This window comes from Pholis gunnellus, assembly GCF_910591455.1.
Source record: "Pholis gunnellus genome assembly, chromosome: 5".
Classification (NCBI taxonomy): Eukaryota; Metazoa; Chordata; class Actinopteri; order Perciformes; family Pholidae; genus Pholis; species Pholis gunnellus.
Window position 1 is genome coordinate 11,417,199 of NC_136531.1, and position 13,036 is coordinate 11,430,234.

At 39.0% G+C, this 13,036-nt stretch overlaps 1 protein-coding gene across 2 annotated transcripts; it reads right to left on the reverse strand.

The window, feature by feature from the left end:
- Positions 1-3,183: 3,183 nt before the first annotated feature.
- LOC306695880 (tetraspanin-5) lies at positions 3,184-11,955 on the reverse strand. Of its 2 annotated transcripts, XM_079159308.1 has the most exons (10): positions 11,571-11,955; positions 9,287-9,337; positions 8,154-8,300; positions 7,854-8,024; positions 7,607-7,732; positions 6,338-6,385; positions 5,565-5,681; positions 5,410-5,471; positions 5,070-5,122; positions 3,184-4,950 (listed from the first exon to the last, which is right to left on the reverse strand). In XM_079159308.1, the coding sequence occupies exons 1-9, from the start codon at positions 11,652-11,654 to the stop codon at positions 5,110-5,112; spliced, it is 819 nt and encodes a 272-aa protein (XP_079015434.1). In that variant the 5' UTR covers positions 11,655-11,955; the 3' UTR covers positions 3,184-4,950; positions 5,070-5,109. The 2 variants fall into 2 exon arrangements, 1 of the variants encoding a protein (XP_079015434.1); XR_013767089.1 differs by lacking the exon at positions 3,184-4,950 and having other exon boundaries at positions 7,539-7,732.
- Between the last annotated feature and the right edge of the window lie 1,081 nt (positions 11,956-13,036).

A 13,036-nucleotide genomic window follows, 5' to 3' on the forward strand; every position in this document is an offset into this window, starting at 1 on the left:
GAGTCCGAGCTTCTCCTATTATGTTTTATCGGAGGGGAGGGCAGACTCCAAACTCCACGCTCAAGTACTAAGTACGAGATAACCAGCAAATCATTAACCGGACGAGCACAGATTTGACAGGAACTTCTGCAATTGACAGATGCAGCCATGAGTCCCCTTTTAATAGCGCGAGGCCGTGACTGTGACTGCGTCTGCGCGCGACCATGTGATTGATTAATCAATACAAATGTGATCATCTGATTGATTCAAGTGAGACTCGTCGGTTAAGTTTCTGCTGCGCGCCCTGCTTAGTCGACAAAAAACAACTCAGTAATAAATAAAAGTCATACAATTAGTGAAAACGTATCTAAATTAGCACATAAGAGCATATTTACCAGGAGGTCGCAGAGAGACGTCGTCATGTCAGACACCATTCTCCTACTTTTTTTTTATTTTTTGGAAGAACAGTTGGTACTTTGTCAGAGTGTCCTTCGTTGCAGGAAATGGGCAGTCTGTCGGTGAAACCAGCCCTCTAGCTCAAATTACAGCGTCTCCGTGGACCCCAAAGTGAATACACTTTGAGTAAATTAAGGACACTGTTGATTTATACGATTGTAGACTTAATTAATCTATAAAGTAGTGTTACGGGTAATTATAAAAGTTGCAAAAGTCAGTTTGTTAAATGAAAAATGGGTGTATTCGGTAAATCTGCAGTGTGTGTGTGTGTGTGTGTGTGTGTGTGTGTGTGTGTAGTGTAATTTTAAAGCCTCTCCTTCACCTTAGTTACAGGTCAAACTTTCTGTCTCCTCTCATTCAGAAATTCACACAAATGTCCTGCATTCATCATCTTACTTGAGTAAAAGAGAGGAATTGTACTATTGTACTATAGTAAAAATGTAAAGTGAAATGTTGAATACTTTGTATACTGTTAGATAGTTAACAAATGATTGCATGTTTGTAAACTCATACGTTTTATATGTAAAATGAAGCTGTCAGATGGAGTAAGAAGCATGTTCAAGCAAATGTTAGCTCAAGTAAAAAAAAAGAAGTTATCTCAAGTTCGTATTAAGCGCTTGAGTAAATGTGTTTTCCATCACTGAACTCTTGAAAATAAAGAGAATTGAGATTGAAGCACAGAAGCACTCACTACAGTAAATGTGAGTTTAACTGAGCAGCCAGTGGGTGTCAGTGTTTGTCTGCTGGTGTTGGTGGTTACCAGTTTAAAGTTTCTGAATGTGAATCTAAATCCAGAACAGAACACAGAAATATGATCACTGTCATTGTCTTTGCACAATGTCTTGTCTTCAGGTTGAGTTTATGTTATCCCACCTCTAGAACACAGACATCATCTCAGCTCTCCTTATCTGATGATGCCTTCACTGTTCTGAAACTAGACACTTCCCAAAGTTAGGAAGCTGTTTTTGTCAGTAGATAATAGTGTTAATGTCCCGCTTCAGGAGCAGTATCTCTCACAGATCATTCTACAGATTAAGTACCAGGATGTATATGATGATTCGTGACCTGTAGGAGTATTGTTGCTTTTTGTTATTGTAGGTATGGATGGGTTATCCTTCCTTTTTTATATTATCTTAAAACTATGAACACCACTGGTCATAGTAAAGAAACCTACTGCAGAACTACTGTATATCATCACATAATCACACAACTGGATGAAAGTTTCCCTTCCCATTTTGACAATTCTTTGACAGAAAACACAAAAAAAGTGCAGCTGTCCCTCAAATATTTGGAGAATAAAAAGATCAGAAGGAGGGTAGTTAGTTGACTGTTGATTTAATTTATATTGAACTGGAGAGTGAGTTGTGGACGTGTTTAAGAGGACGGTTGATTACATCAAGTCTGTTCTCTCATGAGTCCAGAAAAGGGCCGGAAGTAACACTGAGGCATCTGGCCAAAGGTCAGATCATAGGTTTGCAATCAATTGCCTGATAACACAGAAAACACATAAGCTTATCAAAGCTGGGTATCTAAATTGCAAATTATCAGGGTTGTGTTGAAAGAAAAGTGTGCGTGTGTGTGATCTGTGTTGCTCTCTCTGTGAATAAGGTTTATTTTAAGCGGAAAAACAGCAATATGACCAGACGACTTCACGTCAATTTAATCAACCGATGACAATTGAGGAACTGAAAACAAGTCTGAATAGCATGAGAGAAGAAGCCAGGCTCTGACCTTCAAAAGTAATAGCTGTTGCAAGTATTTACCATGTTTGTTTTACCACTCTGATGCACCTGAGAGTTGTATTCTTTAAACCAAACTTTCTGTAGAGATTTAATAGGGACAGCACTCTTGAATGGATGCCTCGTGGTATTCTTCAAGTTTGAGCATCTCTTTTCATAATAGGATAATCATAAAATAAAAATTAAGTGGCAGTGCCTTACTTTTTTTTCCAATTTAATACCAAAGCTGGTATCCATCCTAGAGGTTGTAAAACATGATGTGTAAATGTGTGTGTGCTTTCCTTGTAAGGACCTTTATGTCCCAACTAAAATAATAAACATAAAAAACAATTAAAAAAATGGTTTAGAATGAATTAGCTACGCACAGCAGCATCCTCTGGTCATGGCTTCTGGATTCTTCCACACTTCCAAAGATGAGCAATATGTCTTTTGGCATGCCACAGTAGGAAAAGCACAGGTGTGAACAGTAATCTTAACAATGGCTGAGCTACAGAGTCATTGTGCATGCTGGCTCATTGTCACAGTCATCATTATTGTTATTAGTAACATAGTAACCTTGCTTTTCCTTAATTGTTGACAAGTTAAACTTCTTCTTGAAGCAATTTGATTTGTCATCAAGTGAAACACCAGAAAGAAAGGTTACAGAATAATTGTCCTGTTGTTGCAGAGAATCTCAATTTTAACTGAATATATATATATATGTTTTATTAAATATTAACTTTTGCAAAATATTACTTTTACATTTAGCATTTTAAAGTACTCAAACATTTTGAGTAGTGTGAACTTATTTGGTTTTATAGTGTAGATGGTATTGTGTATATATTTTTACCAATAACTGACATTTTCTTGTAAAGTCCAATAACTGTGAATCACTTGCTCTGAGAGTAAGTTGCAGTTATCTTTGTTTTTTCTATGTTTAAAATGTATTAATAACTGTGGCCAAACTCAATAAACCTCAACCCATGCAGGATCTATATACAGTGTTTATGCACAGACAAAAGTTTACAAAGACCCACATTTATTCAGATATATATTTACAACCAGCTATTTACAAGAATCAGGAGTACACATGAAACAAAGGTTATAATCAGGGGTATGTAGAAATCTCAAATATGGCACTGAGTGGTAGGAAAAAGTGTGATCAGTCAAAACAATCATATGAAGCTTTTAGTGGAAAAAGGATATTTAACCCCATTGCAGCTGTATTACATTTAGAAGATTTCAAAATGCAGAAATGCATTTATTTCATATCTTTTGTGTAAGGATGTTCAGTTCATCAAGGCTGCAGAAGATGTGACTGCAAATGAAAAGAAGCTCTGTGTAACATACTGCAGGCTCACAGCGCCTCTATATAAAATGGCTGCTTTTACTTTTCATGCTGTGCAGTTCTATTAAAAAGGTCGACATGAAGTGATGTCTAGAAAGAAAAACATATCAGTTGTATCTCAGTTTGCATTTAAAATAACGCTGGTGAGAGAGCCCGCGTGCTCTACTTTCAAGTAACGCATGTATGTAGGCTATGAATCATTACTACGTTCAGTTCAGTTCCACCAAGCATCATGCCATTCATGATGAGCATTGGAAATAGCTTGTATCCTAATTTTCCAGTGAAAACTTACAGATCAAAATATCTAAACACAACAAACAAAAAAGGTATCTAATCAATTAGGCAGATTCCATGAAAGAAACATATCAGCAACAATAAAAAAATGTTTAGGAAAATGACTGACAGTAAGGTAATGTGCAAGGAAACACTCATAATGTGCTGAAAAACATTTTCTGTCAAAAAAGATATATATATATATATGACATTATGGAGCACCATGAAGTAACAGATGCAGTTTGCAAGTGTTTAAGGAAAAGTGCCCCCTCCAGTGGCTGCTGCTAAGATAACAGTCCGTTGCGACAGAAATCACTTATATGAAGTTTAAAGTGCTTAAGGCTGAGTCTTATGGTTTCTTTCACTATATTCAGACATTATTTAATGTCACTGCCAAAACTCTCAGCGAACTGCAACTTCACAAAGCCTACAATATCAACCGCATCCATTCATGATACTTTATATCCACCTCAGCTCCACAAAACTCTGCTTACAAACTGTATCTGTAGAATACGAGCATAATGTCACAGATGGAAAAAAAAAAAAAGAAAGTATATTCTCTGTTGCTTTGAGAAGAGTCCATTAAACATTCAACAAAGTGCTAACCAGCCGCTTCACTCTTAACTATAGTGACTATTTTACAAATATTTTTAAAATACTTAACATAGATGAAATACATTTAGGAAAGCCGATGTCCTACCAGTAGACAATAGGCATGCAGTGCATTTCCAGAATCACTTTAATCTTTGTACACAACCCTTACACGCAGTGTTAAAAACTGCAGCTGTGAGACATATAAAACCAAGCCCCTTCACTGAATGAAGCACCACCTCTGATAAAAACATCAAATCTTAGAGGTAACTCTAGTTAGGACACCCTCCGGTCTTCATTTGCAGGCTTACAAACTAAATTCGTATGAACTGGGAGTTATCCTTTGAGCCACTTCAGCATCATATCGGCTTGTATTGCAAAACACTGACATTGCATTTGTTTAATTTGTACTGTATGAGAGCTACAATACAATTTAGAGGTTGTGCTTCATTCAGCAATAGGGACACAAATAACTTTAAAAATAACTCTACATTTACTATTTACACGTCAATGAGACTCTACGCTGTGGACACGTTAGCTGATTCATTTATTTCTCTTCATTGCTGGCGTCCAAACTGCAGAGTCCTGTGGAAACAAACTAAACGTTTCAGTGCAAAGAGACACGGGACAATCAATGGACTCAATCAATATCAATATAAATATTTATATGCGCCAACGTTAATGGTGAATCCAATAGTGCTTACCTGGTACATCCTTCTTGCCTTTGGAGATTCTGTGGAGGTCTTAGGTAAACAAACTGTGCAAAAACAAAAGGAAGATTTAAGTACAGATAAAACACACAAGCAGCTCTATGAGGCTGTGCTTGGTAGACAACAGAATCTGCCACAACTTTATATAGAGTATCTATTTAGTTTTATGAATGTTGGTATCCTATTTCTGTACCATCAAATAGTTGAGGGGATATTTTATGGCTCCTGAACTTCTACAGCTAAAGTAAAAGTTATTCTTTATCAATTTCACAATACATCACTGTTCCCAGCCCGAGTGAAATTGTGCTTGAATGAACACAAAGCTGCCACCTACCAACTCTCTCTCACGGCATCAATGTCGCTCACGAGATTCTGCGCTAAACAGATTCCAAAAATCTGAAACGAATACAAAATAAATATTTTTCACGAGGTAAATTTAAAGTCAACAGAGATGAGCTAATAAAGTACACCGTTCACATTGGTCCTCACCTGTAGTAATGCAATCCCAATAAAGATGCCTGCCACCACTGTCAAGTTGTCTTGAAGCCACTTCTCAAACTGAGGAACGCATCCTTTGATGTAGATGAAGGTCCGCTGCTCAGAGTCCTGACAGAACATAGAAACCAGTAATAAAGCCGAACAGGCAACATACACAGGATTTGGCTTTTACTTTGTTTATCCTTTTAAAAGTTTGGAATCTTATGAGTAACCAGAGGCAATAATGTTGGGATTTACTTTGCTTTGCAGCACTTGACAACATGGGAAATGGGAAATCCTTTTAATGGTGCCATATGATTCTACTGGACATCTTGTGGTCTCCTCAAAAGCCCTTCACAATAAAGTCCTTCTGAACTAATGTTGCCCGGTTGTTAACACACACACTCACTCAGCCCACTGTTTTTCTACTCTGACTCTTGTAAAAAACTAGTCCACTCTGCCCTTTTCCTCACATTTCAAGTCAATAAAACAAACACAGCCTTTTCCTTACACTATGCTACTGTGGCGTAAGGCCAAAGCTAATGATGGGGGAGGGGATTAAATTCCCAGTGCATTGCTGCAGCATGAGTAATACCACCCGGCCCGAAGTGCTGATGGGGAGCCAGCTGCTGTATTCCGAAGACTGTGCAGTTGGGAAACATACTGAAAGAGGAATATTGTGCCCAGGGTGGAGTACCTGATGCATGACCTCATGCAGCCAAATAAACCTGTACTGTTTTAAGGCACTGGCTTACTTTAAGAGGAGTTTCTGTTAAGACACTCACCGCTTTTGCTCGAATGTCGTAGCCACACTGCGTGTTGATGACATCCTCCTGTGAAGAGAAGATGGTTCATGCTTAAAAAAATGTTGAAAAGGTAAAGTCAAGACATTTAGGGACATATACTGGGAAGATGTAAGGACGGTAATGTCTTCTACCTGGACTTAATTTTTATATTTGCCACTGCCGAGATTCACATATTATCAGGAAGGTTGCTGTGAACTAAACCTGCGCAGATCTAGACTTGGATTTGAGTCAGATTTAAGTCACACATTTTGGGACTTTCATAGCCAAAGAGCTGGCGATGCTATATCTTTTCTTTTTGTCAACAAAATCCATGCAAAGACTTAAAACCAGCAATTTCACATTTTTAAGTATTGTGTGTGTGTAGCCAACACCGGATATATCTTATTATTCTGTGCCACAGAGCCCCATTGTTTCCACTATTGAGGCAATGCACTCATTATTCCTGATTGAGTTTGCAAAGAACTACATAACACAGCTTGTTTTGAAAATGACTAGTAGGAAAAAATAACTATTAGGAAACAATTAACTCAGGCCAAAGGAACTCAGTAAATATTGAGAGAAGAGCAACAACATTGTTGGTTTTAATTAGTATTTTTATGTTCTTTGACAGTCGCAGTTATTCTCTAAATGCCGTTTCATTTTAATGGTCAGCAATCGGAGATCTTAAAGACTTGTAATTGACTTGCATTTCATTTATTGTTGAATCGTGTGTTAAAGATTTTATATCCATGCTAGTTGTTATGAAGCGCTGCTCTCAAAGAGGATGGCCTTGGTCGAATTGTGGAATGTCTTTCAGTCAGCAAATAAAAAAAAGACTCACTGCAATCTTACAGTGAAGCGCTGTCACTGCTCTCCATAGAGAGCAGCAGTTGGAGCATTTTCTGTCTAAAAAAAGTCTCGGTCGAGATAACTCCTCCCAGTCGCTTTCAGACTTTGCTGTGCTGGCAGGGTCTGAGAGGACTAAACGCTGAGAGGCCTTGACGTCCTGTTGGAAGCACGCCATGATAATTTGATAGCCAGCCTTCTGGAGGACGCAGATAACCGAGCTATGAGTCACAGGGAGGACCTTCTAAATGTTCCCTCAAACTAAAAGGTTCAACATGTTCGAAAGTGACCTCCTCAATTTGTAGTCCCAAAAAAAACCCCACCAAATTCCACCCAAAGGCTTGTTGTGTTTTACCGTAAATGGGAATGAATTGGCTGTGGATTAGAAAGACTGAAGTGTGGTGAGTTTATGTGTTGACACACCGCTGGATCTTTGGTGCAGCAGGAGAAGGGCACTCCACATTTCTCACGACTCGGGTTTGAATCAGTGCAGTTGAAGTAGATGTTCAAGTTCCAGTCGTCAGCTCCGAACGCTCCGCAGCACTCCCACTTCAAGGTTAAACAGATACAAAGAAAAACGCACATATATGTCAAACAATGTCCCACAGAATTGGTAAAAACAACACAGGAGTGTAATAAGTACAGTGGATAAAGAAACACAAGGGCTCACGTATTCCTGGGTGAAGTCTATCAGGTTCTGCAGATCAATGTCGTCTCTATAGGCCCGAATGTTGTTGTTAATGAAAAAATTGAGCTGGTCCTTGATCCAGTCTTTGAAGACAAAGGCCAGGACTCCTGCAGTCAGCTCCAGGAAGAAGATGATACCCAGGAACACGGAGAACTGAAATACATTGGACCAATATATAATAATATCATATTATTATAAGACCAAGAAGATTGGGGGGGGGGGGGGGGGGGGGGGGGGGGGGGTTTCTCATTTCTTCACAAGTTGTTTGACAAGCGAACGTACAAATTTGAGCAAGAAAGAGTTTTCTCGCAGCGCTCCGATGCAGCCAGCGAATCCGAGGATGAACATCACGCCACCCACCACCAAGAAGAGCCAGACCGGGTCAAAGCCACCCAGGTCTGTGATGGACGAGATGTTGGAGAGAACACCCTGGAAAAGCAGAGTGAGCGGTCAGAGGCTTAAATCATCCTTAAATCATCGAGTCCACCGTCTCCATGAGCTTATAGTGTCTACAATCCCAAAACCATTGTCAACTAGTTTGATAATCACTTAAAGTAATAGGCTGACATTTTGGGGAATACGCTTAATCGCATTCTTGCCGAGAGTCAGGTTAGAAGATTGATACCAGTCTCGTATGCTAAACACGAAGCTGGAGGAGCGGCTGGTTAGCTTAGCTTAGCATAACGACTGAAATCAGGGGGACACAGTTAGCCTGTCCAAAGGACAACAAAATCTGCCTACCAGCACCTCTAAAGCTCACTGATCAACACCGTATATCCTGTGTGTTTGATCCATATACATAAAACTATGTACAAACGACAACTTGTGGTTTTATGGGGGTTATGAGCTAAATTATTTCTTGGCCAGAATAGTGACTTTCTTACTTACACAAAAAACAGCAAATTGTCTTTTTTACACTTCAGTTTGTGTATGGATGTAAAAAAATGAGGTATATTGTGTTAGTTAGTGAGCTTTATAGGTGCCTGTGGGTGAACTGTTTCCCCTGTTTCCAGTATTTGTGCTAAACTAAGCTAACCAACTGCTGGTTCCAGCTTTATACTTAACAAACAAGTATCACTCTTCTCTTCTAACGCTTTGCGAGACATAATATTGGCCTCTTTTCATATAATGTTAAACTGTTAGACTGTGTCCGTCCCCCTTGATAGACCCCCAGAGCTGGACAGTGAATGAATCTATGAAGTGCATCGGATCTTTTCTTGTGTGCATTGTTCAAGAGGGGAGTCCCACCGGAAAGCCATGACATTCTTTTCTGACTCAGTCCAGCCACTGCCCTTAGATGGGCGTGAGCGTCAGGAGGAGACCAATTTAAATGATCTGCTTAGTTTATGGATTATTTGCACACAATACATTGATTCAGCTTATTGTTTACACAGAGAGATAAGTGGTGGAATCACCTTTTCGCTCCATGCCCACAGCCCGATGCCGAGGAACGCCACTCCAAGGAACTAACAGACAGAAAGAGACAAGAGAGCAGGGTTACTTTCTGCTGCGATTGCAACAAGTAGCCGTCACACACAGAAGAGAAACCACAGAGAGATTTTCCTGGCAGTGATCCATTAACTTGATATCTCTGGTGTCAGTCTGCTCTGCAGTATCGGGAGACTCCCACATTAGAAAGCATCTCCTGACAGCCTTGAAGCTTCATGATTTAAGTTGCGGGGCTACAGTGTGAAAGTTCCAAACCACATTTCAGGATTTGAAAAGTTAAGAACGAAGGCATCGACGGCATTAGAAACAGTTGATATTATGACAGCCATTACAAATTTGAATTCATTTGAGAAAAATCTTCATTTATTCGTCAATTTGGTGTTCTCGTTTGCTGGTTACATTTTCACAAGAGCTTGTTTCATATCATTAAATGAATATTTAGATTTTCATCTTCGCTTCTGGCTACTGGTCGGACCAAAGAAAGAACTTTGGGCTGTGGCACAATTAGACTCACTTACAGACTGGATCCTAGTTATGTTGTTTTTTTCCCTTATAAGATATAAAGCACTTTGTAAATGAGCTTGTGAAGGGATTCTTTGTGAAACCGTTGCAGAAGAAGAAGGCAGGAACGATACTTTTGACGCTGACAACTTCCTCTGACGATATATGAATGTGAAGGGATCACAGAGGTCATTGACAGCAGGCGTAAACCCTCAGCAGGGCCTGACAGGCGGCCTTCCTCTTCATCACTCTGGAGGTCCATGAAGGCTCCATTTATGGCACAAGGCGATATGATGAGATAGATGTCGTGGGGGGCAATATAACATTTTTTATGAGCAGTGTTACGTTCCCCTTTTGGCATACACATCAGAGGGAGAGCACAAACACACAACACGTAACAAGCAGGACTGCAGTTTGACAATGTTAGATTTTGATGCACATAATATAAAAAGGTATTTAATCTACTGGATTAGCCTAAAATTGACAGTCCCATCCGGTTAGTTCATCCATTGATATTTATTGTATCACAAACAATACATACTGATATCATGAATAGTATAAAGCCAAAATGCAAAACATTTCCTGGGTCTGGCTTCTCAAACGTGAGGACTTTACTGCTTCTATTTCTGTTCTGTCATTGTAAGTTGAACACCTTTGGGTTGTACACTGTTGGTCAGAACTGGAAGACGTCAGCTTGGACTACTTTACGAGGTTTTAGACATAGCAATTAATCAAGAAAACTATATTACATTCATCAATAACGACAGAGATAACGTTTAGCTGCCACCTAATCACTTTAAGATATTAATGTTCATGTTGTAAAGTGTATTGAGGTCGATACAACTGCTCCAAATAATTATATTTACAATAGTGTAATGTTGGCCATCTTTCAACAATTAATCATGTTAAGATTTCTGTCAATCGATGAAACAACTAGTCACCTAATCAATGCAGCTCTAATCCATAACTCCTCCTTTCAGGTAAGGCAAAGTACTACCATTAATACGGCATTTATACATATTTTTGTATTTATACTTGTGTTATATATTGTAGCATTATGTACATAATTTATATTTTATCCTACATAGCCCTTTATTTATATCTGTTTCTTATAATTTCTTTATAACAGCAACATTGCCCCCCAGGTATCAATAAAGTGTCCTCATCTGATTTTGATTACTAATGTCTGATATCACTAAAGCCATTTGTTATCCCTATAACAATAAAGCATCTGTTATTCTAACTAGCTTCTGCTAAGTAGAGGCCCAAAGTGGGACATCCGGAAGTCTCTAATGGGGTTTACTGGTGGGTTTCAAAGCACAACAGCAGGTTTCTCAGTCTCGTGAAGGGGCCTGGCTGCCTGGGTGGACTGTGATCTCAACAAAGTATAAAATGCATCTGTGTACATCTCTGACACCACCAATATAGAAAGTGTCCTCAGATGATGCAGCCAAAGCAAAGTGATGGTGGCAGCAGAGCCCTCACACGGAGGCTGTCTGCACAACAACAAAGGCTGAGAGGTGACACTAGTACCGAGCAAGTGCGCGGGGAGCAGTGAGCTGATAGCCGGGGACCAAATGAGCCAAATGTCCTCCTGTAAAAAAAACAACAACAACGGGGAGACAGAAAACGGCTCAGGGCCGGGGGGGGTAGTTGTTGGTTGCGGACAAAAAGACGTACCGTCAGTGTGTATTAAGCCGAGGATAAACCAGGCCTGAAGTCCTAACACAACAAACAAGGAGGACTTACCCAGAATATGATGTTGAATCCGAAGATGAAGTACTTGATGCAGCAGCTCACTTCGTGAGCCTTGAAATGCTTTCCGGACATCATTTGGATGTTTTTGTTTTAAACGCCGCCCACAGTGGGAAAAGGACTCACATCTATATCCTCTTGTGTTTGACAGCCCGGCTGTGGAAACACCTTTCTTTTTTTTTTTTCAAAGGCTTCGACAAAACGCGTCGTCAATTGTTTTCGCGTCTAATGATAAACATCCTCCTGTAACGGTAACTGTTTCCGCTGACTAAAGGCGCAGGTGAAGCCGCAGTGGAGCGTCAAATGTGTCGGTGTCAGTTAGGATGTCCGTTTATTCCCGATGTGGATCTCAAGCGGTATAACGGCACAAATAAATCCACTGAAGTCAACCAGATTAAAGCCGATGGTCTTCTATCTGACCCATAATGTAGACATGGCTGTTATTTGATTGGCATCTGTGGGAGCCAATGAGAGCCTTTGGTGGTCACGGGAGGCGGGACTTCCTTTAGGAGAGGGCGCCACTGCCCTCGCGTGACCATGAAATATACATTATGATATTAATCAGAGTATCATTTATTCATCTATCCATCCATCAACTGATTCATTTGGCTCATAATAGAAATTACGACTGTAAATTAAACTATTATTAAAGTTGTATTATTTATTAAACCTATTGGGACCCAATGTGCATTATGTAATGAATAATCATATAAATAAATACAAGCAACAAATAGAACAAGAAAGTGAAATAATAAAAACGTGAGTTATTTTAGTCTGTTTTTAGTTCACAATGCTATTTTTTATCAATTAAATTTCATGATGTCACCTGTTAAGTCTTATTTGTCTGTCAATCAAGATGGAAAAAAGGACATTTTAAAATAAAAACATCTGGATGAAAATATGATCTTCAATAATGAAGTAGAATATCAAAACAATTCATACATTTGTCTGTATTAATTCATATAATTGCATAGTGATGTAGTTAGTTGTTTAATAACACGTGATATAAATGTAAGTAAAGACATCACGTTTTTAAGTGACTTTATTTCTACTTTTTGACATTGAGTGCAACACATCTGAAGCTTTTTCTTCATAATGTGTCAAACTACATCGGTCATCTCTTGTAATGTATTTCTAAAAATATGCTTTATCACGATAATCAGAATGAACCCCAGAATAGATTTAAAGCAGAAGTGAATCATGTTTTAGTTTATATTTACACATCTGCAAATAACGAGTTCAGATTTTGCTATATTAAATGTGGAGCTTTCAGTTATTTGGTTCCTCTCTTTGGAACAAACTGCCTGATGACCTGAGAATCATCAAATCTGTATTCATGTTACCTCAATAAAAGGATATTTTCAGGCGTAAACTGTTATTAATCTGTGTATGTGGTTTGTGTCTGAGGGGGATTGTGAATTTCTTTTGGAAGGTGTGCCTTTTGTTTTTCTAGACACGTA